Below are 14,854 nucleotides of genomic sequence, written 5' to 3'. Positions count from 1 at the left end.
GTGGGTTTTATTGAGTATTTGGAGAATTTTTTCATAGTAAAAAGCTACTACAGTAGGAGGCATGGTAAGGCCCAGACCTGGGACCGATTTTTTTCATTTCGATGTCCCTAGAGGTTGAAAAAAAATATTCTTTAAAATTATTAAATATGTCCGTAAACACAATAAACCAAGAAAATTGTCATGAAATGACCGATTTAATCCCGATTTGGCTGATTTGATTAAATTTGGAATGAATTTGTTGGGCTGGATACTTTGATTAAATTCTTGAATAAACATGATCGATTGATCGGGCAATGGGAAATGGGTTTTGAAGTCTTCAAAAAATTGTTTTCTACGATTTTACCATTAAAACATAAAAATGACCAATTTTCAATACAGTTGAATAGAGCATATAAAAACAAATAATTTTATGGATTGAAACGTTGTAGTATAACAAAATATGAAGAAAATACAAAAAAAAAACTGTATTTATAAAATACTCTTGTATTTGTATGGAGAGTAAGTATACAGAGTGGTCTGGACCTAGCGTTAAAATTTTTTTCGGGTGGTAGAGCAACACAAGTGTGACTCAAATCCACAATTTAAAAAATATATTCCATACACCCACTTGCAGAAACATTATTTAGATTTTTTTAGAAAAACCTGTACATTTACACAAAATTTTAAAATTTCTGTAGTATTTTCATACAATTTTATAACTTTGACACTACCATCATATTCTCCATTAAATTCTATGTAAGAATAGACAGCTTTTGGTGAGCCCAAAGCTTCAGAATTGCTATTTAAATCGATTATTTGGTTTTCACAAAAAGATGTTAAAAATAAGCCTACAGACACTTTTTAAAGAAAAATACTAGACATAAGCAAATGGCTACAAAAACTGCTCTAAAATCTTAGGTTTTAAAAGATATGATGAGGCATTTAATTTGCTTCATTTTAAGTACAGCTATTCCAGTTAAAACTGAGGAAAACAGGGTTTAAGGAAAACAAAAACACCCCATAACAAACCAAAAAGACACACATGATAGTTTTTATTATTATAGAAACAGCATGAGGCTGCAACAAAATTTGTATCTAGACGAGTTCAAAACAAATTCCAAGTATTGGATTGATAACCAAACTAAAATGCAAGTTCATTTTAATTTATTTTCAAAATGTCCTCCATTCTCTCGGATGCAGGCTCTAGCTCTCTTCCTAAAAGAAATCCATGGGGTTCAGATCAGGAGATCTTGCAGGCCAGGGCACTGGAATTGAATACACCTTGTTTTGTAAAAAGAGCTTCATCTGTCCACAAATCTTTTTGAAAAAGTGGTATTGTTCAATGTCAGAATTCAGGAGGTAGCGACAGAAATCTACTGTAGCACCATGCTCTTCTCAATACTCCTTTCAAAAAGATTTACTATAAACGTTTGGGCAGCTGTGATTGGTGATTGCTTCTTAGGTCCCCATATTTTTTTGGGAAGATTGAGTGGAGAGATGTACCTTGAATTTTTTCAACTCGATCTGCTTCAAATTTTGGATTGATTCCTGTGCTCCGTCAAGATATCATTTATCAACAAGACGGAGCACCTCCTCATTTTACGAATGACATTCGAGATTGGCTGAGTGCTAACTATCTCACGTGGATAGGCCGAGGAGGTCTGGTGCCCTGGCCCGCAAGATCTCCTGATCTGAACCCCATGGATTTCTTTGCGGAAGAGAGCTAGAGCCTGCATCAGATAGAATGGAGGACATTAAAAAAAAAAAAAATTAAAATGAACTTGCATTTTAGTTTGGTTATCAAATCCAATACTTGGAATTTGTTTTGAACTCGTCTTGATACAAATTTTGTTGCAGCCTCATGCTGTTTCTATAATAATAATATCACGTGTGTCTTTTTGGTTTGTTATAGTGCGTTTTTGTTTTCCTTAAACCATGTTTTCCACAGTTATAACTGAAATAGCTGTACTTAAAAGGAAGCAAATTCAATGCCTCATCATATCTTTTAAAAGCTATGATTTTAGAGCAGTTTTTGTTGCCATTTGCTAATTTCTAGTATTTTTCTAAAAAAGCTTGTCTGTAGGCTTATTTTTAACCTTTTTTTTGTGAAAACCAAAATTTCTTAGTTCTAAATCGATTTAAATAGCAATTCTGAAGCTTTGGGCTCACCAGAAGCTGTCTATTCTTACATAGAATTTAATGGAGAATATGATGGTAGTGTCAAAGTTATAATAATGTATTAAAATACTACAGAAATTTTAAAATGTTGTGTAAATGTGCAGGTTTTAAAAAAAAAAATCAAAATAACGTTTCTGCAAGTGGGTGTGGGGTATATATTTTTTTAAATTGTAGATTTGAGTCACACTTGTGTTGCTCTACTACCCGAAAAAATTTTATCGCTAGGTCTAGACCAACCTGTAAAATCTGTTGTAGTTAGCTTGTTTATGGATATATTTTGATCACAACCAGAAAATTTATTTATATCACTCAATATAATTGACATTTTACCAAGAATACTCTTTTCCTTCCAGCAGTGAACGTAAGTACTCGTTAAACCTAATGTTATTGAAAAAGGGAAGACATCTGACATGTCAAAGGAACATTTTATTGAAGCTATGGTTCCACAGGATGCGGAATCTCCGCCATGCGGTGCATAATTTTTCTCAGCGGAAAATTACGCAGCGAAAATCTAGAGGGGTGGTTCTACAGACTGTGAAAATAACATTGCGGAGATTCAGTTCTGTCCAAACTAGCGACGAATATGGATAGAAAGAGGAAAGCCCTTTTGGCTTTAATGCTATATGATGACATTGATGATGATGTTGTCGATCTTTTATCTTTGTTAGTGTAAAGTCGTGATCGAAGTGAGATATGTGAAGGGGCCTATTTTTGCTATTTATTTAACAAAACTTAAGGGGTTTCAATCACGAGATCCCGTTTAACACTTGATACCCAAACATCTCAGGATAATTGTTAGTCAGGTCTACCATTTTCGACAGTTTATGTTAAATGTATTATAATAATTTATTTTAACAGTTAGTTTGTTGAAAGTCAGTGTTGCGATTATAGGTGTTACTTTATAATCGTTCATCTATAACTCTTTTTACAGCATATGACATAATGAAACTGCACGGTCACAATACTTGATGGCTCTTCTCCGCTGGCGGAATCTGCACTGCTACTGCTCTCAGACCAGTATGATTTCTCCGCCATGCGGAACCGAAAATTCGGGATGCGGAATCGCAAGTCAGTGGAACCGCACACACGGGAACTCCATTAAACCAGTGTCGTTTTAATTCCTCAGCGGAAAAAATCGCACCGCACGGCGGAGATTCCGCATCCTGTGGAACCATAGCTTAACAATCCAATCAGACAAACGGAAATTTGCTTAGTCTGCAGTTTTGCTGCGGTGGGATATTTTACAGTTGTTTTGAATCTCTTTGCTCTGTTTATCCAGCTTTCTTCCGAGTAACGATGACTGTTCACGAGCCGTACGCACCAGATTTTGCCGACAGAAACAGTGAAAAATTCAAGGAATTCTCTGAGAAGTTCTCTCGAGCCATAGATGAACTCCTAGTCAACATCGAAGGAACACAGAAGTCTGGTGTGATCGATATGGACAAGTAAGTATTCACTCTTAAGCCGGGTTTTCCTAGGGGCGGAAGTGGAGAGCGGAGAGAGGAATGCGGAGAGCGGACTCCACTTGTCTTAGGTAATTTAATGTTACTGTTTTCCTAGAAGTGGAGCGGAACACTATGTTAATCTCTTTTCCGCTCTCCGCGTTCCTCTCTCCGCTCTCCGCTCTCCACTTCCCCGCCTAGGAAAACCCAGCTTTACCTTAAGTAAAGTCTTAGTGTCTTAACCTCTCTCTTTCACCGCCAAAAACTGAGTCGGCCATCACAACTTATTATATCGAAACTTTATAATTATCACACTGCTGCCTGTCACTATGGACTTCTGGCGTTAGGGGCAATGATCCGAAAGACAGTGGAGTAACTTGGTATTAGGTCACATAGGCAAGCTATTAGTGAATTCAGTGATAAGATAAGAGCAGGTGCTGATCTTGAAACAGCAATGCTAGCAAATCAGCCTGTGTCTTTAGGCTGTGGTTTGCTAGACGTGCAATAGATACGCTGTGTATGAGTACTATAACTAATAAGCTCGGACTATTTGCTGCGGCCTGGACTGTCTGCTTTCGGAGCAGTCAGTCTGAGCTGCGTAGCAACATTAGACACACCATCACAATAGACAGCACCTTCCTCTTATGCAGTGAAAAGAGTAAACTATTCTAATAGTGATGAAGAAGAGGTCATTGAAAAGGTGTTGGGATACGACATTTTGTGGAAGTTTAACCATCCAGACTAAAAAAGTAATATTAGGAAGGACTTCGCTGTCTAGCAGATACCTACTAACTAATAATGTGTACACCACCTCACTTACTCTTATTTTGTACAATTTTGAATACAGCTTACCACTCTTTAGAGTTTGATACAGGCCCGTTTTTGACCCTGCCAGCGCCCTGGGCACAACTAATATAGTAAAGCCCCATTGGAACATATATATCAGGGTGTCCACCGACCGGGAAATCCGGGAATTATGTGTGAAATTTTTAACCGGGAATTATGCATGAATTTTGTATTTCTACCTGGAATTTTCAATTTACCGCAATCACTCACGATAACAGTTACGTTTCCGTGATCGTAGGAGACAATAATATGTCAACACACGGCCATGATGAGGAATGATCAGAATTTTCCGTGATTGCAGAAGATGATGATACTACAGAAACGCGAGGTATGATCAGAATATTGCCGCCATCACGGAAGACGATGACGATCTCCACACGACTGCGGGATATGATTAACATTTTGCCGCAGTCATGGGAGACTATTACGATGTCTTCACGACTGCAGGAGAAGATTACCATGTGCACAGGAACTCGGGAGATACAATAATTGTTTCTACACGGCCGCGAGGGATGATTAGAATTATGCCACGATCACGAAAAATGATGATAATGTCCACATAACCACGGGAAAAGATAAGAATTTTGCCTCATTTGCGGAAGACAATGATGATCTTCACAAGACCGCAGGAGATGATTACTATTTTGCCGCAATCATCTGCTTGAGGAGAATTTTACAGGATTTGTGGAATAATTGTAAGCTGTGTCTCTGATTAGGAAATTTGATAATTTTACATTCTTACCATGTATGTGTGTGTATGTGTATATAGTCAATGGTGAAAGCCTAAGCTTATATGCAGCTCAGATGATTGTTGTTACAAGTGTATCCATTCTTTTATCTTTCGACATGCCACATGCAGGTAACAGCAGAACGAGTTAATATTTTTAAACTTGTTTGTTACAGTTATATGAACTGAATACAAAAGGCAAATTTTAACAATAGATTGAATTAAATTTTTGTGATTAAGAAATATGCAAATAATATTTCCTTTTTCATCATGTGTAATACAATGTAGTACAATGTAAATACATGACCTTATTTTCAGGAGCGAATTTGACGTTTTTAATTCCTTTGTAACGTTTGACATATCATCGGAAGGAGCCACAAACAAGAATGAAATTGAAGACTTGTTTCGAAGACATATCGACCAGTTCCGCAATATTGGACCTTACCCAGTCAGCACGGATGGGCTTAGCGTCCGCGATTTCAGGGGTAAGTTAATTTGTGTTATGTTGAATGATATCACTCTTTATTTGTATGACTTTACTCTATGCCTAAACGTATACTTGTGAGATATTGGGAATATTTTATCTTTTCTTTATTTTAATGACTGTAAATAATGAGCTGTATTAAAAATATGTCTGTTTTTGCTTGCATAAAAGTCATGTGATATGTTTCAATTTTGGTTTTTCATCTACACTCTTTTTTAGACAAGTTTTAAACCATGCTTTTGGTTTAAACAAATTTGTTTCAGTAAAGGATATTTTGAGCTATGAGCTTTTTATTATTGTATTTAGTTAATGCAAGTTTATGTTTATTTTATTTGTGTACTTGCGAGTGGTTGTTTTAGATATAAACCTCTAAAACCTTACGATCAATAGTACAGGATTTTGTTTGTACTGTAGCCCTAACGGGTTTGATTTGAACAATAAAAATAATTATACAAATAACCGTTTTGTTTGGGTCAAAACTCAATAGAAAGTATTAAGTGAATCAAAATAATTACGGAAATCATTGACTGGTACCAATATGCAAATTTAGGAACAACAGTAAGCTGACTTTGGTACAGAAATATAAATAAAGAGATCTCCTAAAATGGATGGTTGACAAATTGTTGCGGCTTTTGGTCTACAATATTAATTTACCTAGGCTGCAATAATTGTAATTAAGGAGATTATGATCACTGTTTTCACTCCAAGTGGCAAACATTCAAGCATAGTAACATATTGTAGTGGGAGAGGCCGTGGAGAGTCCATGTAAAAAATACAGTCATATGGGTGTGCACTTAGTGAGGAGGCCATGAGGAAGGTGTACAGCACAGTTTACACAGAGGTTTGTAGAGGTCTCGGGCACACCACGCGGGGTAGACAAGGAAAGGGGCTCCGGGATTGGTCCATTCTATGCCATATCACCATTGTCATAACAAAAACAGTTCACTAGATCACTTAATCCTAGAAGTAAATCAAATTAAATGCAAATATTGTAATTTAGTTAAATTCAGTTGAATAAATTCTAATATAATAGAATTTGAATCAAACGCTTGTTAATAGTTACTATAAGGATTTCTGGTACATAGTCTTAAAATTTACCTGGGCAATCTTAAAGTGTTAATATTATGTAGTATATTCACTCAGATCTTTGTAATATTTTCATTTTTGGTGTGAGCAATAAACTCATAATTACGTTCGCCTGTGATCTACATTTCGATGCCATGTTGTTGGTTTCATGGAAAGTGTTGGTTAACATTATAAAAACATTATAAAAACAACAATGAATACCTTAAAAAAAAGTGCTGCAAAACATACAAACTTTGCATTTTGATGTAGATGCCCGTTAATTTTTAATCAATCTAATAGTTGTATATAGTTATCTCTATAAATAGCATTTAAAACTTATTCTAAAAAATTTCAAAAAAATATTGAAGGATTGAGATGTTACAATAACTCTACTCCTGCTCGGGTCATACAATTTCAAACTAACACTCTTTTTAACACCCCAAAACAACACTAAAACAACCACTCTCACTCTGTTTATTATTTTTTTCCTTGCTTGCTATGGCATGTGTTGAGTTGTGAATGGTACAGATCCGCCCCGCTCACCCCCGCAGCTTCTTCCACCTGTCTGCAGACCGGGTGACATCGAGTGTGACACCTACTCCGGTGAACGTTGCCTCTCCAACGCCGCTCGCTGCAACGGCTCCACAGAATGTCTGGACGGATCTGACGAGGCCGGATGTCCTCCGGTCAACATCCCGTACATTCCTGGTAAGACCGTAAGTTTTTAACGGGGCGTCAATTTCGCTTTCCTCCAAAGATCCAGTTTGGTTTGAGTTTTGAGTTTGTACGCTTAAAGAAAGTATTTAATGTTTGATCACTGCTGTTGTGGTAGATTTGATAGTGTGATAAAAAAAAATTATGATAAAATATATATTTATACAGTTTTTTTTCTTTAATGTCATTGCTTGAAATGTTAGGCATTAGTATTTTTCAATTTGTATTGAGTAGCCAACTGCGCTGTGTTTTGAACTCCATTCTTAGATCATATTATAAATAATTCACTGAACATATTATAAGTAGCCTATTATAATTTAATTTGAATATGTGTAGTATCATTCTAATAAAATTAAAGACCATCACCTTTGGTAAGTGTATATGACCAATGTAATTTCAAATGTTTGTGGCAAGATTGGATTCTTTACAGTTGTAATATTATAATTAATAAGCTAAAACACTTGCAAAAGCTTTTGTCCTATCTCTCAAAAGCAAACTTATTTATTATCTCGAGTTTAAATAAAGGAAAATATAGTTACTGTAAAGTTTCCAACACTGATGGAAAACAACGTTCACCTACACAACACAAATCAAATACGTGAGCATTATATCCAAGTCTATTTCCAAAGTGTTTCCAAACTGTTAATAATGTTTGCCAGAATCAACCACCAGCACAACTACGACAATAACTACCACAACGACAGAGGCGACGACACCGGTGACGGCAGCTGTTACCACACGTTCATTCTCGCCTCAACCTGTCACCGGAAGCTCGGTGGACCGGTGTAGAGCCGATGACAAGGTCAGGTGCGAAGATGGCTCAGCTTTTATCTGCGACGCCCAGGTGTGCGACGGGAAACCTGACTGTCCTGGGGGAGACGACGAACGAGACTGCCCCACCGAGGGTTGGTGATACTGTCTTTGGGCGGTGGTGGTCGATGTCTAACTGAGAAAGGGTGTCCACACTTCCTTTCTGTGCAGAGACATGTTTGTAACAACTTGGATTCTAAAGTTTTAACTAAATTGTATAGAATTTAGCAAAAGAGCTAATCGAATTGGTTGTGTAGGGCATTTTAAAATACTAAAATCTTTCACATTTAATTCTGACTGAGGTTTTTAGTTTTCTGAAAAAGTAAGGGCCTTAGGTTTATTTGGAATTTAAATTTAGAAAAGATGATAATTTATTAAACAGCTAGTGAATATGATATCTTTGAATTGGTCCTTGATACTAAGTTTAATTTTAACATTCAGGGACTCTTTATTCAAAATCAATTATTACTATTTCACTGGAATACAAATAACATAAAAGTTTAGATTGTCTGAATCCCCGGTTAAAAGTAGGTACATTAAATAAATAAATATGATTAAATAATTTCTGTCATTAACTGAGTGGTAGAGATACCTTCTAGTTTGAACATTTATAGATTGATTTTAGAGATATGCTTAATAATGATTGTTAGAAAAGTTAGAAAAATATTGGTAAGTTGTAAAAGTTTGATAATCACTCCTTTGAAATGAGTAAAAGTTGTGTACAATGACTTGTACCGGTACTTAATCAAAGAAATGTGTAAATAAAATTAAATTGAAGTACAGTACCATTAACCCTCCAAGTGTCCATAGTTTAGGCCTTAATGTCCACCTATTTTTGGCGCATTTGCAAGGTTTTATTAAAACGGATCTGAGAAGCTTAAAACAATGTTAATTCTAATGTTCTATATACCATTTTGTTTGGAAAATCATGGGCTTCAATATTATATATAAAACATAAGGAACATTAAAAAAAAAAAAATATATAATTTTGAAAATTTTCAAAAAAAAAATAAGTTCGCGCTCAATGAAATTGTATAAATTATAGGCCTATAAATATTTGAAAATAGCCACTTTGTTCTAAATTTTATGAGGATTACAAATATATAATAATATAAGGAAGTAGATTTGCAAATAAATAAGTTATGGGCAAAAAACAGATTTCAGTACATAGCGTTTAGCTAAGAATGCATAGCCTAACCTTAGCTAGGAATCTGGCTGATAATTTACATCAATATCACTACCTACTTCTTCAGGATCATCAACCAGCACTTCAAAACCACTTAAATCTTCTTATAATGCAACACGTAAATCACTACTTTTGATTTTTAACACTAAAACAATGATAAACGTAATAAAACACATCAGTCATCGGTCCTAGTAACCTAGCTGTTTACAAATACACGCACGTCAGCTGTCTGCTACAATTACGATCGGTTCAGAGAACGTACAGCGCTGAGACAGACCTCTGGAGAAAGCTTAGAATATTACGGAAAGAACGATACCTAACTCGATCCAGTTCAATCCGATTCAGTCAGTCATAGAGCCTTCGCCGTAAACGATGTCTGCGTGTCGAAAAATCGACAAGTAACACTACACAAAGTGTGCTGCTTGTCGAATTTTCGTCAAGTAACACTGGGAGGGTTAAACCATATTCATGCTAAAATTGGTAAACACCCTGATTTATTATATTTTTCTATCTGACTATTGAATGTGTTTTTACCTTCCTCCTCCCCCCTCCCTCTCCATGTGGACACCCTAAATCTCGCTTTAGTCAACTATGAAGTAACCATTTCTTCTACTCTGAGACTAAGCTGTAATATAAACGCTTTTGTACATCTATTTCAGTGTCTTCAACTACCACGTTAATTGGTGCTGGGGGTAGATATTACTGTTGTAGATAATTTAATTTGTGCAGATTAGAAAGAGATAAATACATCTATCGTAACTCTTGGTGAAGGTTGGTTGCGGACAAAGTAACATAGGAGGAACTATATCCTTTGGAGATGATTGATTTAGTGAGGATTTGGCTGGTAGGTTTAGGATGCATGATTGTACAGTGAAACTTACAAATATGTATAGGGTCATTTTGACTTCATCAATGAATATAATACAAATAAGATTCTGGAATTATTAGCTTTGAGAAAACAAGCTTTCTTCACCGTGATTGTCTTCTGTGATCGCCAAAACACTGGGGATCATCTTCCACAATCGATTTCTTGAAGAATCAAAGAAATGCTGTTAATGATTGGATGTTTAGCGATAGGCAATTGATTGTATTACAAGTTTCCCGATTCCACACTAAAGAGTCGTACAGTTCATACACTTTTTTTCTGGTATCAAAATTGATGTGTGACTCACAAATTTCTCGGATTTCCGGTCGCTGGAACTGTATTTAAAAACTCTAAGCTTTGTTAGTTTAAATACAGTAAACTTTTTCCCCAGCATATCGTCCAGATCAGCGGAATGTTTCGATTGGTGGGGATTAGGTGGGTTTTGCTTAGCGCCTGATGAATATTGAAAAACTTATTTTAACAAACCATATTGTTGTCAAACGCTCTTGGCTCCATTGAAACAATATTAGTTTGTTGAATCTAACTATAGAGTAACACCTTGAAATGCCCTAGTAGTCATAAGGAATTACACTATCCAGTACATCCCAATAAAACTTTCTCTCTACAGATCCAATTGTTGCTAATTGATACAATTTTCTTCTTGGGTATTGGGGTGTGGAGTGATCAACAAAATGAAATCAATATCAAATTATTTGCTATTCATCTGAATTCATTAATTTTTTGTTTATTGCAACTAATTATACAGCCCATAAACTTATTGAAACTTTATAACCCTTATTTGCAACTCCATTGTCAAATAAAGCCATTGTCAAAACTTATCTTTTTTCTCAGTTGCCTGCAGTTCTTAAAACGTTCAAAAAGTACACTTGGGACTCATAATGGAAAATTATTAAAGTACTTGCATACAATTAAGGTTGGGGATATAGTGAAGTAGCTAAAGCGTGTGAGCGAGCTGGTCTAGTGGTAGAGCGGGCGACTTCGGTCCCCAAGGTTTCTGGTTCAAATCCCACTAATCATTAATGGGATTTTTTAAATTGTGTGATGATTCCTTGACCCAAAGGTTAAGATCTTGACCACTGATCTTGAAAGCAATCGGGAACAATTTTTTAAGCAAGAAAAACTTCCAGAAAATTACCTGGAAATTAATTTAAGTTTTTGTATATTTGCTGGTATTTGCGTGATCAAAAAGTAGCAATAAGGAGTGTCTTTGAGACATTTAAGTGCTATGATCATACATAAAATACCAAGGTGATATTTCTTTAAGATTAAACTTAAATTTGATGGGGTTTTTGAAAACAGAGGTAATTTTTGTAACTCTTAGTAGAATATGAAAGTTCCTAACAGCTTTTCACTGTAATCTTTATAAACAAGCTTTGAATATTATAGTAGAATCTCTCATATACTACCTCTATTTACTATCCTCTATTTCCACTCACCTAATTGCTTTTTTTCCAGATTATCTGTTATATCACTTTGATATGTTAATTTCAATAATTTGTAATAAACTTGGTTTTTCAGACCCTTTGTTCTCTTTTTTTCAAACACAGAGATCTACATCTCATCCTAGGTTGGATACGAGGGGTTTTACTGAATTACTAAACCATTACTAATTTAACCAAGTACATTACTGTATTATAGTAGCTTATAACTCTCCTCACAGTTGTAAACCCTCACGGTTCAGGGTAGTTTTACACTTGTACAGTATTAATTTAGTTTTTAAGTGAGCTTATTTCGATATTGTTTAATACTAACACTGAAACTTAGCTGTATGTCCTAGTGGAGTAGATGTTGTAAATATTAGATGAAGTAGCCTAGATATAGTTTTATAAATTGTAAATATTATGATGTGTTCAAAAACGTCAAAAAGAGTAATAGCAATCATTGTGAAATCATTAGTATAACAAAGGTTGTGTTGCAGTTTAAATATTCTACCTGTTCTACCTCTCTGTTAGTGAAGCATCAAGTCAATATTCTTTATTATTAGTCCTGTCAACACCAGTAAACTATTATATGGAATTTCATGATGGGTAGCCTCTGGACCATACAGCAACAATAATAATGGTTTAATTTACCTCTGTCAATATGGTCCTTGCGTAGTTTGTCACTACTGCAGTTTCGTGCTCGTGGAGCACATCTTCAGGTGAAGGTAAAAAAGTTAAAACATTTTCCTCACGTGAAGGTCGTCAAGTTTTGAAAACACACCGAAAAACACATAACACACGAACGGTACGAAAAAAAAAACATTTATAAACTTGGCCAATACATTAAAAACGTTACACACGGGGTTCGGTGCCGGTAGAAGACAAGTCATGACTGACGTGTGTTGTAGTCGGTAGCCCCTCCATCCTCACTTCTCTTATCAGAACCTTTTCTTTGGTCTTGTTCCAGGATGTGAATGGCGGTATTATAAATAATGTTAGACTGGAATGAGAGTTGTTCGTTTAAAATATGGTTTGGATGTACTTTAGCTGCTCGGTAAATCTCAAATTACTCGATGGTGTCCATATATTTACTTTTATGACAAGTATGCATTACTTCTAAATTTGTTTGTATATCGGTATAACTATGGTTTGAATCAATGATATGGTTGGCAAAAAATTGAGGTGTGTTTTCAAAAATTGACGACCTTCACGTGAGGAAAATGTTTTAACTTTTTGACCTTCGCCTGAAGATGTGCTCCACGAGCACGAAACTGCAGTAGTGACAAACTACGCAAGGACCATATTGACAGAGGTAAATTAAACCATTTTTATTATTATATGGAACACTCGATGGGCTCTCAGTTTCAGACTAATATGTAAATTTGTCAATAAAACAGTCTAAGTTCATCTTTGAAAGCCTAAGTCTTGCTAAGTTTTGAGTTACAAACACTCTCTGCCAAGGAAAAAAAATAGTTTGTTGAGTTTTGGTCTACAAGAGATGGCTGGCAATGTTGAACTCACGAAAATACTGGTCAATGTTCATTTGAATTGTAGATTTCCTCAAAGATGGATTGTTGTAAAACGTCAAAAATGTTGGCCGGGTTTTCATCAGTTCAAAGATATGGTTGTCTCTTTTAAGACCTTGGTTTGACTGTGGAAAACTGTGTACTAGATTGAGAAATAGTTTGTTTATTGTTCAAAGTGAAGAATCTTGTTTATAATTCATATAACAAGCTACAAAAAGGATTTTAGTTTGTGGACTAAAACAGAACAAAACTTTTTGTTTCAATAGTATTATATCATTTTCAAATATTAGTGGATAAAAATATCCATCAAAAACACAATTACAGCTTTGAAGAAGCGTTTCTTTGAATTTTAATAGACAGTGGCAGTAAAACTTTACAACATTTATTGCTTGCTCCAGAGTGTTTCTTGTAGTTAGCTGGTTATTGATAACAATTTGTGCTGAAAAATTATCAATTAAGTGTTCATTAGTTCAAAGATTTTTACAATGCTTGGAAGAATTTACTTTCATCTACATTTGTGTGAATAAACACTTTAAAAAAATTAGTTTTGGAAACAAAGATGGCACAACTGAGGTACTTCTTGTTTCTTACGTAATGTTTGGCTGTTGCAGATTGTGCCACTGGCGAGTTCATGTGTGATCTGACTCGGTGCATCCCGCAAAGCCAGGTCTGTGATGGTGAGGACCAATGCAGCGACAAGACTGATGAACAGGACTGTCCTAAAGGTGAGTCTACATGAGTATTTCTCACAGGATTTTACTGTGTAAAATTTGTATTCAAGTATCTAATGATTGTTGTAAAGTAAAAGCAATTTTAGTTGTATTTAAATTGGGGAATGAAATGGTCTAGTGGTTAGAGCGCAGGACTTCAAGCGGGGATTCAAATCCCGCCAAATCATCAATGGGTTTCATCTAAGTAATAATGCTGCAACCTCTAGGTCTTGTTTGAAGTAATGTGAAAAACCACCCTGGTTCGTACCTAGAGAGTCCTAGGACAAAAAAAGTTGTAATTAAATTTTAAAAGTACGGTATGGTAGATGTTTCACTTATGATTAGCGGTGGTTTGCTAAAATCTAGTGGTCAGTATCTTGGACTTTGGTGCAAGAGTGACGGGTTTCGTTATTATTTTGATTACTAATTGAGATGGGGATGCTTCTGGGCGTATCAACCCAATATTAATGAAGGGTGAGTGTAGAATGAAGTGAAATTCCTTGTGTAGCCTTTTTGCTTACCAAGACCAGCTATTTTTAGCCAGAATAATTTATTGGAGATCATAATAATTATTGGACATCAACGTCATCAAAAAGTCGCTGACTTTTGTCAAGATCGAAACAGCAACCTTCTAATTTCAGAGAACACACAGAGAAGTAAGAAACAAAGGATACATTCAATGGTACATTTAAGTGATGTCTAGAACCAGATGTCTAGAGAAAATTTTATTCCTTATCCCCTTCCATTCTCCTTTCCCTCCTTGCCATCATGTACTACAGTGCTCACACTGTAGGAAGACCCTGTGCACTATAACTGCTGTGCAAATATGCTATGTGGCTATAGTCGTTTGGGCTCTTCCTTGCTTGATACTAGTACATTT

General features: G+C 35.5%; 1 protein-coding gene across 9 annotated transcripts in view; it reads left to right on the top strand.

Annotated features, from left to right (window-relative positions):
• The window catches only part of LOC128993328 (basement membrane-specific heparan sulfate proteoglycan core protein-like), a 357,588-nt gene that overhangs the window by 118,301 nt on the left and 224,433 nt on the right, over positions 1-14,854 (top strand). For 8 of the 9 annotated variants that reach the window (XM_054417154.1, XM_054417151.1, XM_054417147.1 and 5 more), the window contains exons 5-9: positions 3,437-3,602; positions 5,491-5,657; positions 7,250-7,429; positions 8,095-8,340; positions 13,876-13,989. In XM_054417154.1, coding sequence (XP_054273129.1) covers positions 3,437-3,602; positions 5,491-5,657; positions 7,250-7,429; positions 8,095-8,340; positions 13,876-13,989 — 873 coding nt within the window. The remainder of the gene's footprint in view (positions 1-3,436; positions 3,603-5,490; positions 5,658-7,249; positions 7,430-8,094; positions 8,341-13,875; positions 13,990-14,854) is intronic. The other variant, XM_054417150.1, reaches the window with a different exon arrangement.

Source organism: Macrosteles quadrilineatus, unplaced genomic scaffold (assembly GCF_028750875.1).
Source record: "Macrosteles quadrilineatus isolate MER2022 unplaced genomic scaffold, UCM_ALF_1.0 Scaffold_4__1_contigs__length_99947679, whole genome shotgun sequence".
Classification (NCBI taxonomy): domain Eukaryota; kingdom Metazoa; phylum Arthropoda; class Insecta; order Hemiptera; family Cicadellidae; genus Macrosteles; species Macrosteles quadrilineatus.
This window is presented reverse-complemented; position numbering and strand designations above follow the sequence as displayed.